The sequence below is a fragment of the Eschrichtius robustus genome, chromosome 13 (genome assembly GCF_028021215.1).
Source record: "Eschrichtius robustus isolate mEscRob2 chromosome 13, mEscRob2.pri, whole genome shotgun sequence".
Taxonomy (NCBI): Eukaryota; Metazoa; Chordata; class Mammalia; order Artiodactyla; family Eschrichtiidae; genus Eschrichtius; species Eschrichtius robustus.
In genome coordinates, this window is record NC_090836.1 from 45,207,328 (window position 1) to 45,222,959 (window position 15,632).

The following is a 15,632-nucleotide window of genomic DNA, read 5'->3' on the forward strand; positions in this document are numbered from 1 at the left end:
ATCATACACAGTAAACATTATAAAGGATGCAACATGCTCTACAGCCCTTTATATGGGTTAATGCTCACTTGACTGAAAGTGGATGGAAACCAGATGAAAGCTTCATGGAAGAAGAGGTAGCATTTAAGCTGTCTTTCAGGATAACAGGGAGTTTGAAAAAGAGGAAAGTGACCAAAGATTCAGGGAAAGAAAGCAGAGATGGACAAAGGGCAAGGCCTGTAGATACGTAAGGACAGTAAAGCAGGGAAAGTATTTGAAAAATGACAAATAGTCCACTTTGGGTAGAGTGTTTGGGAATAATAAAAAATAAAGCTGAGGAAGTTGAGTCAGACTGTTTTCAAATTGGTAAATGGCAAAACCAGTCCTATGCTTAAGGAGGATTAACCTGACAGTGGTTGGCAGAAGTAAATGCTAGAGGGTAGAGATGGGAGGCAGAAGGCCAATTAAGAGGTTATTGCAATAGACCAGGTGGGTGGCAATGAGGACCTCAGCCAGGAAAGTGGCAGTGGAAACAGAGAGCCAATTAGTCAAAATTTTAAACCAGCACTGTAAGTTGCTACTGACCCACTTCTCCAAGGTAACATGCCATCCCAGGTGAAGATTATTAAAAAGGAGCACTAATTTGAATAAAGCTTTCCCAAAATAGAGAATGAAGAATAAGTGAGCCCAGACCCATGCTGAGCTTAGAACCATCACCAACCTCCAGGCCTTATACTTTCACCAAGGCATTCAGCCAACTGTGGAAAAGAAATATACACAGGAGACTCAAGAAACATCTTTTTAATACAGTATCTATTTGTCTTCCTTCTGTCAAACCCTGAGCCAACCCCTTTCCCCAGGCTGCCTGGGGAGGTACAGGAAAAGGAACATACAGGGCAGACAAGACACGGGAGAAAGAACTATGGGAGGTGGAAACGGCTCCTTCACATGGCGAAGAGGATGAGAAAGGCCACCATCAGGCAAAAGAGTCCCATGGCTTCCGAGAGGGCAAAGCCCAGAATCGCGTAGGAGAATAGCTGTTGCTTCAGAGAAGGGTTCCTGGGGGAAGGGGAGGAGAAAAGACTGAATCTCTAGTCTGCACAAAGAAAAGGACAAACATTAAAGGTAGACTCAGGGAGAATCTATCTCAAGCTAACATCTTATGTAATGAGATGACAACATCATGCCCCAATTCTTGCTCTGATACATCAAGGGCTCTACAGAGATGAATAAGGGGAGTGGACAATCCAAAATTCTATAACATAGCCCAGGTACAAACATTACTGCCTCTACAGGATCACCCACATCTTCCTCATAACTTAAGACTCCTGGGTCTGGACACAATTATCCAGGGCTCAACCAGAATGGAAGAGGTATCTGGAGTGGCAGGGCCTATCAGACCAGTGTTTCCAAACTGCAAGCAGAACCCCAAAATACGAAATGTATAAATCTAAAGTGTAATTGTAAAGAAAGTGGGGGATTTGAAAGTCTTGATTGGTTTCCCCTTCATTCTCTAAGACAGTCTCCGGGGTATACCCTCAGAACCCTAGGGCTTTATGTAACACAATTAGAAAAACACTGTTCTTGTGGACAAGGGAGCCAGAGAGACAAATAACTTCTCTCATTTCAAAATAGTCAAAAGATTTTGGGCTACAAATGGTCTGTGAGGTTTAGATGATATGATTAAAAAATGGCATAAAGGCCTCCCAACTTTGAAAGTCAGTATATAATTTCTATTTCCCTTACTCTGTCACCTCTGGAAGCCTTGATGGATAAGCTAAAGCAACACCAGCTTTTAACAGAATTGTGGACATAGAAGTTTCTTATTTCATACAAATCCTAAAAAATAACCTCTTTCCCCAAGGACATTAAGAGAACTTGCAGGTCTCTAAAGGATTAATTTAGTTCTAACAGTGAGTTGCCCAGAGTTGGTGGGGACCAAATAGTCCCAAGTGTCAAGGAGCCACGGGGCTGGATGCAGAGGCAGTTTTCCCAGGAGTGACGGGGGAATTCCCAGGGATGGGGACAACGGCAGTGAAGCCACTATGCTGACTGAAGCTCTAGACTCGGGGGAGGGTGGGGGAACGGGATGGGGGCGATACTTTTTCTGTAAAGGGCCAGAGAGCAAATATTTTAGGCTTTGTGGGTCACATATGGTCTCTGTTACCTTTTTTATTTTCATGACCCTTTAAAAATGTAAAACCCTTCTTAGCTCAGCTATACAAAACCGGGCTGTGGCCCAGATATGGACATCCTGCCTTAGTTTGATGACTCCTACTCTAAACCAAAGCTGTCCAACAGAACTTTCCAAAATGGTAGCCACTAGTCACATGTGACTACTGAGCTACATTAAAAGTTACAAAATTTAAGTTTGTGTACTTTTAGTTAATTAAAATATACATTCAAATAGCAACAGGTGGCTAGTGGCTACTGTATAGGATAGTGAAGCTCTAGAACCCCAGTCTCTGCCCAGACCTTTGGAAACATATCAGAGAGCCAATGGTGGGCCCATCTTACCTGGCATAACCAATGATGAGGCTCCCAAACACAGTCCCAATTCCAGCCCCAGAGCCAGCCACACCTACTGTGGCAGCCCCAGCTCCAATGAACTTGGCGGCTGTGTCAATGTCCCTTGAAATGGCACTGGTTTGGAAACTGCGGCTAGGAATAAGTGAGGTGGTCAGGGGACGTGGGGCTGCCAAGCTGCTGTGGCTCTGTGAAGAAGTAGGTAGAAAGTTTTTAGGAAACCCTTTTTTCGCTTTGGAAACTTTTGAACCATTTAAGCCCTTTATGCTATCAAATCCCACTGCTTCTCCCCCATACAGAAAATCTTTTAACTCCCTGGAAAACTCCCTAAAATGTTGCCAAGCAGAACTTTTAAATGCAAGAGGTGGACGTCAAATACCTTCAAGATTCAGGTACGGTCTAGAAATGTAAGACTGAAGCCCTAGCCTGTTCTTGATGCCTTGAGGAGATCATCTTCCTGGGACTAAATGCTCCCAACTCAAGTCAGTACACTAAGTCAAGTAATGGCAGTTATCAGCAGCACACATGGACATGCGCTGCCAGTCGCAGAAGCTGGAACATTAGGGTACCATATATGGAGTCCTCAGCACTCCCCCTACTGGTTCTGTCAGGTAACCCTCCCCACCCAACCCCCACCCCTCCCCCACAGGCCCAATTCCACTTACAACGAACCTCATCTGTCAGTGTCTCTGGTTGTTTCAGCACCACTGCAGCCAGTGATCGGTTCAATAGTGGAGAGGTTCTCCTGACCTAGTGGGAATAACACAAGGCCAAGAAAGTCAAGGAAGGCTGTGGAGAGGAGTTGTAGAACCACCCCAAATTGTTACTCAGATGCCCCATTCATTCGCTAGAACTTAACTCAGAATCTCAAAAGAGAATCTGGAATTATTCTTTTACTTTTAAGCAAATTCTAGATTCAAGAACAGCACCATTTCTCTTGCCTCCTAGGCTTCTCCACTGATTTAAGGGAAGAAAGTCTACTTCCTTTTGGAAGGAATTACCTACCCTTGCTATACCCTTTTACAGGCCTTGAGAACGGGAAGAAATTTAAGCCTCAGAAGCATTTACTTCGCTCAGCAAGAAATCTATACATACACTGGTAATGGCCAGCCCATTAGAAGGAAGCCAATGACTGGAACATCTTTCCCTGAACACACCCTTCCGGAAAATAGGCACAAAAATCCATGCTGAAAATTTACCCCATCCTGGTAGCCTTTTCTGACTAACTCCAAGCCAGTGTCTCCAAAGCAGACAACATGGTGGTTAACAGCCAGGGCTTTAGTCAAATATAACTAGATTCAAATCTTAGCTCTATATCAGCTGTGTCATCTTAGGACAAGTCACTTAAATCTTTCTAAGTCTGTTTTCTCATCTCTCAAATGGGAATAACATATCTCAGGCTTGATTTGAGGAGTAAATAAGATTATGTATACAAACTGGCAAACTCAGTGCCAGGCACAGTAAGTGCTCAATAAATAATACCTACTAACAGCATCACTCCTTTTCACTTACGAGTGAATGAACCAATTGCCTCCACTATCTAATAATTTTAATTTCTTCCATGCTGTTGCTTCTGAGTCAAATATTTTCCCAATGTGTATTTTAGCTTCCCACCCAAATTTAAGCTTCCAGAAGGAACTCCTAGCTATGGCTCTCTGACACTCAGGACAAGATCCTGTACACAGTGCATACTCAGTCCAACTTAGGCAATTTAACTCATGTTTACCATTTCTGGTGGGGTTCCAGTTTACAAGAACACAGAGTTTCAGGATAGGAATAACCTGATCTTAGCCTAGGTTCTCATTTATACTCTTCTTCTAATATAGTTGGATGAGAAGAATTAACTAGCCTTCATGGGACACGAAGCGGGGAATGCCTGGGAAGCATTCATTCTCTCCTGTCAGGCTAGCACAGCAAAGGGCCCAGCTGTGAAGAACAAGGTCTGAGAAGGAAAAGACAAGATGCCTCTCCTTAAAAACTTTCCTGGAAAAGGCAGGTACTCACCAAGGAGGAGGTGGAGATGAACTTGGTGCGAGCGTACATTTTCAGGGGCTGAAGGGCTGTGGCAGGAGAGCTGTAATTACAGAAGCAGCATTGTCAATATTGTCCTTGCTTACCAAAGGACATCCTTATTAGCAGAAAAGGTGCTCTGGAAAATTTAAATGGCCCAGAGAGCAGTGACTGACCTCAAGTCTCAGCAGAGATGGAATTAGAACCCTGAAGTCAGGATTTCCTCCACACAGCTTCTAAGATTTCCTTATAATCAAGTGACTTCTCCTGGTCTGAACAAGAAGCTCCTTGGTCCCAGCTTTAAGACCTGTTATCCCAGACTTCCCGTGGCACAGTGGTTAAGAATTCTCCTGCCAATGCAGGGGACACGGGTTCAAGCCCTGGTCCAGGAAGATCCCACATGCCGAAGAGCAACTAAGCCCGTGCGCTAAGCAACTAAGCCCTACTGAGCCTGTGCTCTAGAGCCCGCGAGCCACAACTACTGAGCCCGTGTGCCACAACTACTGAAGCCCGCGCACCTAGAGCCTGTGCACCGCAACAGAGAAGCCACTGCAATGAGAAGCCCGTGCGCAACAAAGAGTAGCACCCGCTTGCCACAACTAGACAAAGCCTGCACGCCCCGCGAGGACCCAATGCAGCCAAAAATAAATTAAGTAATTAAGAGAGAGAGAGAGAAAAAAAAAAGACCTGTTATCCCTTTCCATAGCCTCATGCTGGGGTTGTCAGATGAATTTCCCCAGCATCTTTTGCCTAAGTTTCCCTCAGTCTCTTACTCAAAAGAAACTCTTCTCAAGGCTTCATTGCTTGGGCCTAAAAATGTTGCCCTTTAAAGACTCTTGGGGGAATTCCCTGGCGGTCCAGTAGTCAGGACTCTGAGCTTCCACCGCAGGGGGGCACGGGTTCAATTGCTGGTCAGGGAACTAAGATCCCGCATGCCATGAGTTGTGGCCAAAAAAAAAAAAAAAAAAAAAAAAAATTAAAAAATGCATACTCTTGGGTCCCACCTTAGACTTTCCAGGTCAAGATCTCTGGGAATAAGGCCCAAGTACCCTCTATTTCAATGAAGCTTCTCAAATGATTCTTAGGTACATAGCATGTTCTTAAAACCAGTCTTGAAACTATGGTAGTGGTACAGCCAGGACTTGAACCCTTCTCACTCTTAATGCTTTCTAATATGCTACAGGTTGAAACACTCAGTGATTACTTAGGCCTGTTAAATGACACTTCCTTGAATAAGCTGGACTAATACTTGCCCAGAGTACATTTCTGAATGCAGAATCTTAGTTACTTTTAGATTAATGGATGTCTTCAACTCTTGTCCTGTCTAGAACTCTGATTTCTGCCCATACCCTAACTCTAACCTAACTGTGCTGCCAAGCTATTCAGGTTTTCTTGGGTCAAAAATCCAAAATTTCTTTAAAGCTTTAAAAAAGGGAGGACTGTTTTTTTCCCAAGGCAACAAAACCTCAATATCATCATTTGTAAAATGTAGTTCTTAGGCGGATTAAATGAAATAACATATGGAAAGTGCCTGATGTGGCACTTGAAGGGAGCCTGCATGAAGTGGCGACCCCTCCGCTGGCCACCTAACCTTGGCCAAGTCTGCACTTGTTAATCAATATCACCTTGGGCAACAGCACTACCCAGATTCATGGGTTTCTTCCTCAGTGTAGATGGGCCAAGGAGTTACAGGGCTGCTACTTAACCGTTCCCTTTCTTAACCTTCTTTTCCTCTCGAGGGCAGAGTCCGGGGACTCTCGGTAAACCCTTGACAGGAAAGCTGGCCGGTTGGCACTACCCCATGCTGGTCCCACCCCTTTTTAGGCCTCCTGCCTCTAACGGAAAACCTCACTGTCAGCCCACGACTTGTGCTTTTCCCAACTTCACCGCAGTGGAAGGAAAAGAACGGCGCTGAGAGACAATCAGTGGTTCCAAAGAAACCGGCCTCTTTTCTGCTATAGCTCTCCCAGGCCACAGTCTGAATGGAGGGGTGTTTTGGCTGTTCTGTTCATTTCTACCACTTTCAAGGTTTGCTTTTTAAATCGAGAGGTGCTGACTAGAGGGGGTGGTGTCTTGAGACGATCCACAATCTCCATTGTTCGGCACCTGAGGTCCTGGGGCCAAAAGTCTGGAGGTTTCAGAATAAGAAAGGCACGAGTCAGGATGAGAAGAGAAAACAGAGATAGGAGAGTTTGGGGGTTGGGACAGCTCTGAAAGGGCAAGAGAATGAGAAAAGAGCGTTTGCAAAGGATGAGTCGGGACAGGTGAAATGAGTACCCTGGGATTTGACTTTCGCCAGCTCCAAGGCACGCTTGCTCCCCCAACCCACGAGACATCCAAGATGGCGCCAGGCCCGCGCGGTTGGAGGTCACCGGCACGCGGAAGGGGCAGCCCTAAGGCACGGGGATACGGGGTTAAGGGAGGGCGTGAGGACCCAGGTGGGAGCATGCAAGGTAAGGATCTCAGCGCATTGGCGCGAGGTGGTCGCCCCGCGCGCGTGCGCGGCGCAAGGCGGGAGCGAGGGCCCAAGGCCTTACCTGCTCCCAGGGCAGAGAAGACAAGAGAGAGGCGGGGAGAGGGCGGGAATAGCGAAAGGAAGGCTCTGCTCATGCGCGGCCCGGACCAACGAGTCGCTCTGCCAAGGATAGAGTGATTGCAAAGTTGAGGGTCGGTCCGGGCGCCACAGCGCCGCCTGCCAGCTCTGTGGCGACATCCGGCCAGTCATTCCACCTGGCGTTTGAGAGAAGAAACTCCAGGCGGAGCCGACCGTGTGCAGAAATGAGGGCACTCCGCAGTGTAAGTCGATCCGTAACGTGGCCTGCGGTTTGCTCTGCACGGTATTTGGGATCTTGGATTTGCTTCCCTTTTTCAAGCATGCGCAGTCACATTGAAAGAAAAAACCAAAGCAAAACACAAACAAATAAACAAAACTACCCAGAATTTCAGTGTTAAATAGCATGCAATCAAGATTGGGGTTCAGTGTCCAAACTATATCAGGAGGAAAATGAAGTCACGGGACTCCTGCCTTCTGTTGCCGCGGACCCTGGCTTTATGGATGGGAAACCCGTTCAACGGGCGAATAGTCAGCAAAATGCCCCAGCTGCCTCTAGTGGCTTCGCCTTTATTTCCCTCTCCTTTCTTATTCTAGTGATCAGCTAGGAGAAAACCAGCATCAGCGAACCAGAAGACACGGGCTAAAGATGATGAGGACTCAAGTGCCCTGACCCTAAGCCTTCTTTCCTGAGTCACGAGACAGTCAAGGAATAATGGGCATCAGTGACCTGAGGTGAGGTTGCGAGATCACGCCAGGCATGCCTGTGCCTCCGCCCAGGTTTTATTTACACGAGTTGAGATAAGCAGCCCCCCGAGGAGGTGCTCTTATGGAGACCCCTCGGCTTCTCCCTCGTGTCCTTTTGCTCGTCCTTTCCCCAATGGGAGGAAGTAGGGGGCTTCCTGGCCCTCACCTCTTATTCTTGGCCGCTTTATCTCCCACATAGGGTCTGACCGGCCCCTTTGGAGAGAGGTCGGTACCCACGTCCCCTCATGTCCAAACCTCGGCCGTCCAGGCGTCGTGTTTGAACGCAGCACAAGAAAGACGGGGAAAGCTCACCAAACCCCCATAAAAAATAAAAAATAAAAAGAAGGCCGTGGCTGTAAATAAAGCCAAATCCGCCACCCTCTGAGGGGCCGTTTGTCCTCCCCTCCTTGGCCCCGTCCTTCCCGCCGCCCCCTCCCGGCTCCCGGGCCCCGCGGCGCCCCGGCCCCGAGCTCCTCCATTTAATCGGATTTGGGAGAAGGGGAGGATAAATCACGGCAGCAGCTTTACGGTCCCGGAGGAGAGGCGAGCCGCAGCCAGGCACACCCCGGCCGGCGATAAAAACCGCCGCTGAAAGCCCACGGAGCAATTTCCCGGGACCCCGAGCGACGCCATTACAGGAATGTAATTTTGCCCGGATGAGGCCCCGAGTTTAATTATCCTCGCGGAGGAATTTCAATGCGGCCAATCCATCTTGCAGGCGGGCGGCAGAGGGATTTATATGGGCCTGTTATTTCACACCGATCCCCCATCTGCATTTTTATGGCCCTGAACTCCTGAAAGGGAGGGGAAGGAGTGGGGAGAAATCGTAGAAGCAGGCGAGGAGAGACGGGTGAGAGACTTCCCGCCTTTCCTAAATCCATGATCCCAGGCCGATGAGGATTCTCACTGGTTCCCCTGAAATGCCCAGATCTCCCTCCAGTTCCAGTTGTTGACTTGGGGTGGGGTTGGGGGTAGGTGAGGAACGGAGCTGGTATCCTTGGGAATCAATCAACAGGTATTTACCAAGTACCAAGCGGTGCCAGGCACAGGGTAAGATGCTCAGAGGAGAAAGGGAAGACGCTAGCAAGAATATCTCCTCAAGTCCCCAGACACCCCCACCCCGCCCACACTGAATGCCTTTTAGCTCTCGGCTTCATATCCTCCGAGGCAAAAAGTCCACAGTTCTTAAGAGGCACCACCACCAACTGGTTGTTGCAGCTGTTTATTGCGACAATTTAGACCACGCTCAGATATCGCTAACAATCCAAAGGAGAATTGGAGAAGGGGCCCGTGGCACAGTCGGCAATGTTTATTTCTCCCTTACCTCCCTGCAGTGGTGGGTTCTGGATTCACATACCTGGTTTCCCAAATCGCTGTGTGACCTTGGGCAAGCTGTTTAATCCCTCTATATCGATCTTTTTTAATGTAAGTTGGGAATAATAATAGTGCCTACTCTGCAGCAAATATTGGGATAATACGCGAAGCTTTTAGCAAGGGGCTTGGAACTCAGTAAGAGTTCAATAAATGCTAGTAATAGTAATAATAATAATAGTTTTTTGGTTGGTAGTAGTAGTAGTGTTATAGTTGGGAGCATTGCAGCTCAATTCTGCTCTGCTCCCTAGAGACTTTATTGCAAGCTTCTTGCAATGATAGCTCCTGAAAGAGACTCAACTATCACTTACTGAACTTTTTTACCTACGTAAATCACACAAAAGAAGTTATTTGACAGGTTAGTGGGTGGAGATCTGTGGGGAGGGCTGAGGATCCTGGGGGCTATTGCTACCAGGTTCGAAAATAGAAATTAAATCGGTAGGCATGAGACTACAAAAAGTGGTTGGAGGTATGTGCGGAGGGGTGAATTTGAAGACAACAAAATATGATCCAAGAGAGCATTAGCTAAGGGTCTAGGGATCTTCTTAACTAAGGGTGTGGGAAAGGGTCCTTCCTTCACTTCACTGAGGGATAACTGGGGTCCCGGAAGGAAAGGGTGTGGAGCCAGAACTATCCTTTCCAATCAATCCCTTTCTTTTCCTACCAGACCATGTAACAAGGTTGGCCTGATTGGCCAGTTTTTCTAATAACTGTTAGTGGCAGATTCTGACTGGGTAGCAGCCTCCCTGCACGGTGATGAAGAAATGAGATTGATATTTTCTTTCTTAGGATTGGTTAACAACCCTCAGGGGGGGCCAGAGACTCATTTTAATTGACTGGATAGGCTAGGAGGGAGGTCCAGCACCTCTTGTGTAGAAATTCTGAGAGTTCTTTTCCACAAAGGTCACCAAGAAAGAGTCTTGATTGGCTTATGCATGTTTGTCTTTGGACTGGAAACACAATAGCTTAGAGAAGAAAAATCAGGAAGAATCATGCAGGCATGCTACAGTTCAGTTTGAAACCCAAACAGAGAGAGGGATTCATAGAGAAACAGAAGAGTGATAAAAAGAGGGAGACTAGGACACAGAGAAACAAAAGAAAAAAATCGCCAGAGAAAAGAGGAAGGATTTGAATAATTTGTTTTTCATTCCTGATGGTTCAAGAAGAGGCTACTTTGTGACACATTTTGCTAGATGCACATGTTGCCAGATGCACGGAAAGAACAGCTGTCTTGGAGGCAGGAGACTAGGAATCTGATCCCAGCCCTGCTACTAACTAGCTGAGTAACTATGCAAGTTACTTCATCTCTCAAAGTTTCAGTGTCCTCATTTGGAAAAATGAGGGGGAGAAGTAGGTGATCCCTAAGGTTCCATCCAATATTAACTTTCTAGCATTCTCTTTCTGACAAACAGTCAGTTTTGTACAAGTTGAAGCGGTAACTTTGCACTGCCAATAAGGACTATTCTTGGGTCCTGTGCTCCTCTTTTTATTTGTACTTGTTAATTATAAGCTTCTGGGGCTGGTGAGCACTGACTGATGGATTTTTCTACTTTCTCTTGCTAAATCAGTTCCCCAGGACAGCATGACAGTGAGCCATCAGTAAGCCTCCCTACTCCTGGAGAAAGAAAACAGTAGATGGAGGAAGAAAAAGGGTCATTAGTATCCAGGATTGCAAGAGAGGGATCAGTGGGAGGGTTGGTGACAGAAGGATGGCCAAACAAGTTTTTGCTGGGAAGAACCTAGACAAAACAGAAAATAAAAGTCATTGTGATATGTTGTGAAGAGCTAAGGCCAGTAAGTTAGAGATCTGAATCTAGATTTGGGACTATTCTTTATTTCTTTATTTATTTATTTATTTATTTATTTATTATTTTTGGCTGTGTTGGGTCACTGTTGCTGCACGCGTGCTTTCTCTAGTTGCGGTGAGCAGGGGCTACTCTTCGTTGTGGTGGGCGGGCTTCTCATTGCGGTGGCTTCTCTTGTTGTGGGGCATGGGCTGTAGGCGCACGGGCTTCAGTAGTTGTGGCTCGCGACTCAGCAGTTGTGGCTCGCCGGCTCTAGAGCGCAGGCTCAGTAGTTGTGGTGCGCGGGCTTAGTTGCTGCACGGCATGTGGGATCTTCCCGGATCAGGGCTCGAACCCGTGTCCCCTACATTGGCAGGCGGATTCTTGACCATTGCGCCACCAGGGAAGTCCCTAGATTTGGGATTATTCTTTTTTTTTTTTTTTTTTTTGGGATTATTCTTAATTAATTATGTGACTGAGAAAATCACTTCACCTCTCCGGACTTCAGTTTTCTCAACTGCAACTTGTAGGAAAACACTAGATGATTACTGAATTCTCTTTCAGCTTTAAATATAAATGACATAGATCTATTCTTCCTGGTTTGCCCTTGTCTCCTGTGACTTCAAGTAATCAACCAATATTAACTGAGCATCTACTGTACTATGTGTGAGTTATTGTACTACATATTGTGAAAGGGAATAAAAAAGGAGAAAGGACAATCCCTTGTCTTTATAAATTTATAATCAGTAGGAAAGACATATACATATATAACTATAATATGCAGCAAGATTTAATAGGTTATATGGGTTATAGGAGTTGAGGAAGCAGTATGACTTCCAGCTAGAATGATCCAGGGGGCACCATGATTAAAAAGTAGGTTTTATTCTTCTGTTAAAAAAATTGCATTCTTTTATGAATCACATAAAGGAATGCAATTAATGCATATCATTTATTCAACAGATATTTTTGGAGATCCTACTACGTGCCAGGCGCTGTTCTGGGTGCTGGAAACACAGAAGTGAATAAAATATGACAAAAATCCTTGCCTCCTCAGAGCTGACATTTTATATAAAGTATGAAGCATAATAATAAAATGGACATCCATTAAACAACACCCAGTTTAAGAAAAGAAAAAAATTACTAATACCACTGAGGGAGGACTTCCCTGGTTGTCCAGTGGTTAATAATCCGCCTTCCAATGCAGGGGATGAGGGTTCAACCCCTGGTCGGGGAACTAAGATCCCACATGACGCAGGGCAACTAAGCCTGCGCACTCAGGAGCGCAGGCCACAACTAGAGAGAAGCCTGCGAGCCACAGCGTCGAACCTGCGTGCGGCAACTAAGACCCGACGTAGCCAAAAAAAAAAAAAAAAAAAAAAACCACCGAGGGGCCCCGCATGCATCTCTCATATAGTAATCCTTTAATTTTATGTTTATCATTTCAAGATTTTTCCTCAAATTTTTACCATATTGCTTATTTTGGTCTTTTTTTTTTCTACCATTCTAAAAGTGATATAATGTTGTTTGTATACTTCTTTACTTTCTCATTTCACTCAACATTATGTTTCTAAGATTCATTCAAGCTTATGTAGGTAGCTATAGTTTATTCATTTTCATTGATGTATAATAGCCCACCAATTTGTTGATTAATTCCCCTGTTAATGAGTATTTAGGATTGTTTCCAGCTTTTTACCATTACAAACAATGCTGCTCAGAGCATTTCTCCTGGTATACATAGGCAAGAGTTTCTTCAGGGTGCATATATATGAATTGCTGGGTTGTAGCATATGAATTTTTCAACTTTTCTGGATAATGGCAAACTGTTTTCCAATATAAGAGTTTATAAGAGTTTTGGTGGCTACCCTATCCTTACCAGCTTTGGTATTTAGTCAATCTGTTGGATGTAAAATGGTGGTTTGAATTTATATTTAATTATATTTGCCTGATTATTCGCAAGGTTGAGCATCTTTTCATATATTTATTGGCCACTCATGCTTCTTTTTCTGTGAAGTGCCTATTCATGTATGTCTTTTGCCTATTTTCCTGTTGGGTTATTTGTCACGTCCCTATGGATTTTAAGGAATTAACAAATATATGTAGCCTAGTATTGATTCTTTGTCAGTGGCAGCTATCTACTTCCAGTTTTTAGAGGCTTTGGGATTTTAGTAGAGGCTTAAAGGATGGATGATTTCAGTTCCAGCTCAGACTCTTCAATTAGTTGGATTAACTAATTCTTAATTAATTCATCAAATATTTATTGAATGTCTAGCCAGACATCATGCTAGACTCTGAGAATACAAACATATCCCACATTTGCTCACCCCTTAACCACTTCCAAGATCTAGCTGGGTCCAAGTCACTGACATCTCCTGCTGGACCCCTACAATGGCCTCCTAGCTGTTCTACCTATTCCAGTTTAGTCTTGCCAAGGTCTGCTCTCCACCCAATAAGTAGCTAAAGTGATCTTTTAAAATGTAGATCAGATCATGTAACTTAAAACCTCCCAATGGTTTTCCAGTTCTCATAGAAAAAAAATCCAGGGTTCAGCTACATGAGGCTCCTGTTGATCCTCAGTCACACCAAACTTGTTTCCACTCAGGACCTTTGCTGTTTCCTCTGCCTGGATCATTCTTCTCCCAGATCATGCTCACTCTTTCATTTCATCTAGGTCTCATCTCAAATATCACCTCCTTAGAGAGGCCTTTCCTGACCATCTGATCTAAATAGCCACCACTTTCCCTTCTTTATCTCATTATCCTCCTTCATTTTTCTTTTTAGCACTTATCATAGCTTTATTGGTATTTCTTATTGCTTTTTTCCCCACTAGAAGATAAGCTCCACTAGTGCAGAGACCTTGTCACCACTGTATCCTCAGCATTTAGACTTGCTTTTTTTTTTTTTTAATTAATTAATTAATTAATTAATTTTTGGCTGTGTTGGGTCTTCGTTTCTGTGCGAGGGCTTTCTCTAGTTGCGGCAAGCGAGGGCCACTCTTCATTGCAGTACGCGGGCCTCTCACTATCGCGGCCTCTCTTGTGGAGCACAGGCTCCAGACGTGCAGGCTCAGTAGTTGTGGCTCACGGGCCTAGTTGCTCCGCGGCATGTGAGATCTTCCCAGACCAGGGCTCGAACCCGTGTCCCCTGCATTGGCAGGCAGATTCTCAACCACTGTGCCACCAGGGAAGCCCTCCTCAGCATTTAGAAAAGTGCCCGGCACATAATAGGCTCTCAATAGAAATTTTGTGAATGATTGAACAGTGAATCAGATAGAGTCCTTGCCCTTAAAAGGCAAATAATTTCAACATAATGCAATAGTGTTATAAGATGGTAAGCACTGGTTGCTGTGGGAACGAATAGGAAGGGCATGTATCCCAGTCCTGAGAACTAGTAGTCAAGGAAGGCTTCCAGGAAGAGGTGACATTTACAAGAAACTTAAAGGACCTGTATAGGAAGGGAATGGAAGGATGTTCCATAGAGAAGGAGCAGTAAGTACAAAGCTTGAAGAGAGGGATAAAGTGGTCTCTTCCACAAAGGGCAAGTAATTCATTGCGGTCAGAATGAACAATTGTGGGTGCAGCAGGGTGCAGAGACTGGTGGTTAGTGGCTAGATCCTGAAGGATCTTGAGCATCAAACTAAGGAGTTTGGATTTTATCCAGAAAGCAGCCAGGAGCCATTTAACCAGGAGAATGAGAAGCTCAGATTTGCACGTTTTTTTTTTTTTTCCCCAGCAGGGGATGTGCTGAGAAATTAGTTTGAACTCTCCAAATGCTTTCACAAACGCAGGGGTCAGACTCTGGGTCACGAACATTCTTCCTAGTTTTACTTAGTTATTTATTTTTTAATATCAGATTTGCATTTTAGAAAGATCATTGTAGGTCTAGTGTGGAGAATGGATGAGAGCGGGTAGGATTGGGGGTATGGAGCACCATAAGGGGCTGTCGTCAGAATCCAGGTGGGAGATGGTGGTGGCCTGAGCTCTGAGGTGATAGCGGTGATGGGGAGAAGCAGGCAGAGCTCAAGAGGTTTAGAAGGAAGAACCAGTGGGCCTCAGTGATTGTTGTGGAGGATGAAGGAGAAGAGAGAGGTGAAGATGGTGCTCAGTTCTCTGGCCTGGGTCACGGAGTGGTGCCATTCCCTGGTTGGAAAAGGGTCAGAGGGTTAGAGTGAGATGAGCAGCCCCACCCCTGATATTCGTGGGGCCCAGGGCAAGATAAAAAAATATAGCCTACATACCAAATGTCTAAATATGTACAAGTTACAAATCAAAGCTAACAAACTGTTACATAAAACGTGTTCTACCCTGTTATCTTGACAAATATATCAATATCAGCTGGGAGATTTATATTTAGAATCCTGGGCCTCTTCCAGCCCCCAGTCTGACCCTCAGATTCTCTTGCCATTCTTGGCTCTGTCCCACTACCTGAGGGGCCTCACACCAAAGAGCCTGCTTGGGGCAGCCTCACATTTAAACTCCACACCAACAGGGCTGATGGTGTGCTCTCTGGCAGCTCCTTCTGTACTTTCAGGAAATCGGACCCCAGGAAGAGGTCCTGCAAGTGGGCTTGGCACTGCTTGGCAGCACCTTCTGGCGACTGGAGCATGGTCTAGGAGCGGGGAGGCATGAGCTCTAGGTAGGCACATCCCCTTGGCCTTGACTTATCCT

General features: G+C 45.5%; 1 protein-coding gene and 1 long non-coding RNA gene across 4 annotated transcripts in view; one reads left to right on the forward strand and one right to left on the reverse strand.

Moving 5' to 3' along the window:
• Positions 1-765: 765 nt before the first annotated feature.
• On the reverse strand, positions 766-7,086 carry ATP5MC2 (ATP synthase membrane subunit c locus 2). 3 transcript variants are annotated; one of them, XM_068561706.1, is made up of 6 exons: positions 6,793-6,898; positions 4,692-4,865; positions 4,510-4,579; positions 3,178-3,255; positions 2,497-2,693; positions 766-1,038 (listed from the first exon to the last, which is right to left on the reverse strand). In XM_068561706.1, the coding sequence occupies exons 3-6, from the start codon at positions 4,546-4,548 to the stop codon at positions 924-926; spliced, it is 429 nt and encodes a 142-aa protein (XP_068417807.1). In that variant the 5' UTR covers positions 4,549-4,579; positions 4,692-4,865; positions 6,793-6,898; the 3' UTR covers positions 766-923. The 3 variants fall into 3 exon arrangements, with proteins under 3 accessions (XP_068417807.1, XP_068417804.1, XP_068417806.1); XM_068561703.1 differs by lacking the exons at positions 4,692-4,865; positions 6,793-6,898 and adding an exon at positions 7,053-7,086; XM_068561705.1 differs by lacking the exon at positions 4,692-4,865 and having other exon boundaries at positions 6,793-6,994.
• A 147-nt stretch (positions 7,087-7,233) lies between these two features.
• The window catches only part of LOC137775645 (uncharacterized), a 169,904-nt gene continuing 161,505 nt past the window's right edge, over positions 7,234-15,632 (forward strand). The window contains exons 1-2 of the long non-coding RNA XR_011076051.1: positions 7,234-7,311; positions 7,664-7,801. This is a non-coding gene — a long non-coding RNA (uncharacterized lncRNA). The remainder of the gene's footprint in view (positions 7,312-7,663; positions 7,802-15,632) is intronic.

Excerpts from the sequence above, each read along its gene's own strand:
- ATP5MC2 (XM_068561705.1), bottom strand. The coding sequence starts at position 6,851 with ATGTCTCGTGGGTTGGGGGAGCAAGCGTGCCTTGGAGCTGGCGAAAGT. Across the intron at positions 3,256-4,509 it reads TCATCTCCACCTCCTCCTTG|GTCAGGAGAACCTCTCCACT; the intron begins GTGAGTACCTGC and ends TATTCCCACTAG. Across the intron at positions 1,039-2,496 it reads CTCATCATTGGTTATGCCAG|GAACCCTTCTCTGAAGCAAC; the intron begins GTAAGATGGGCC and ends CCCTTCCCCCAG.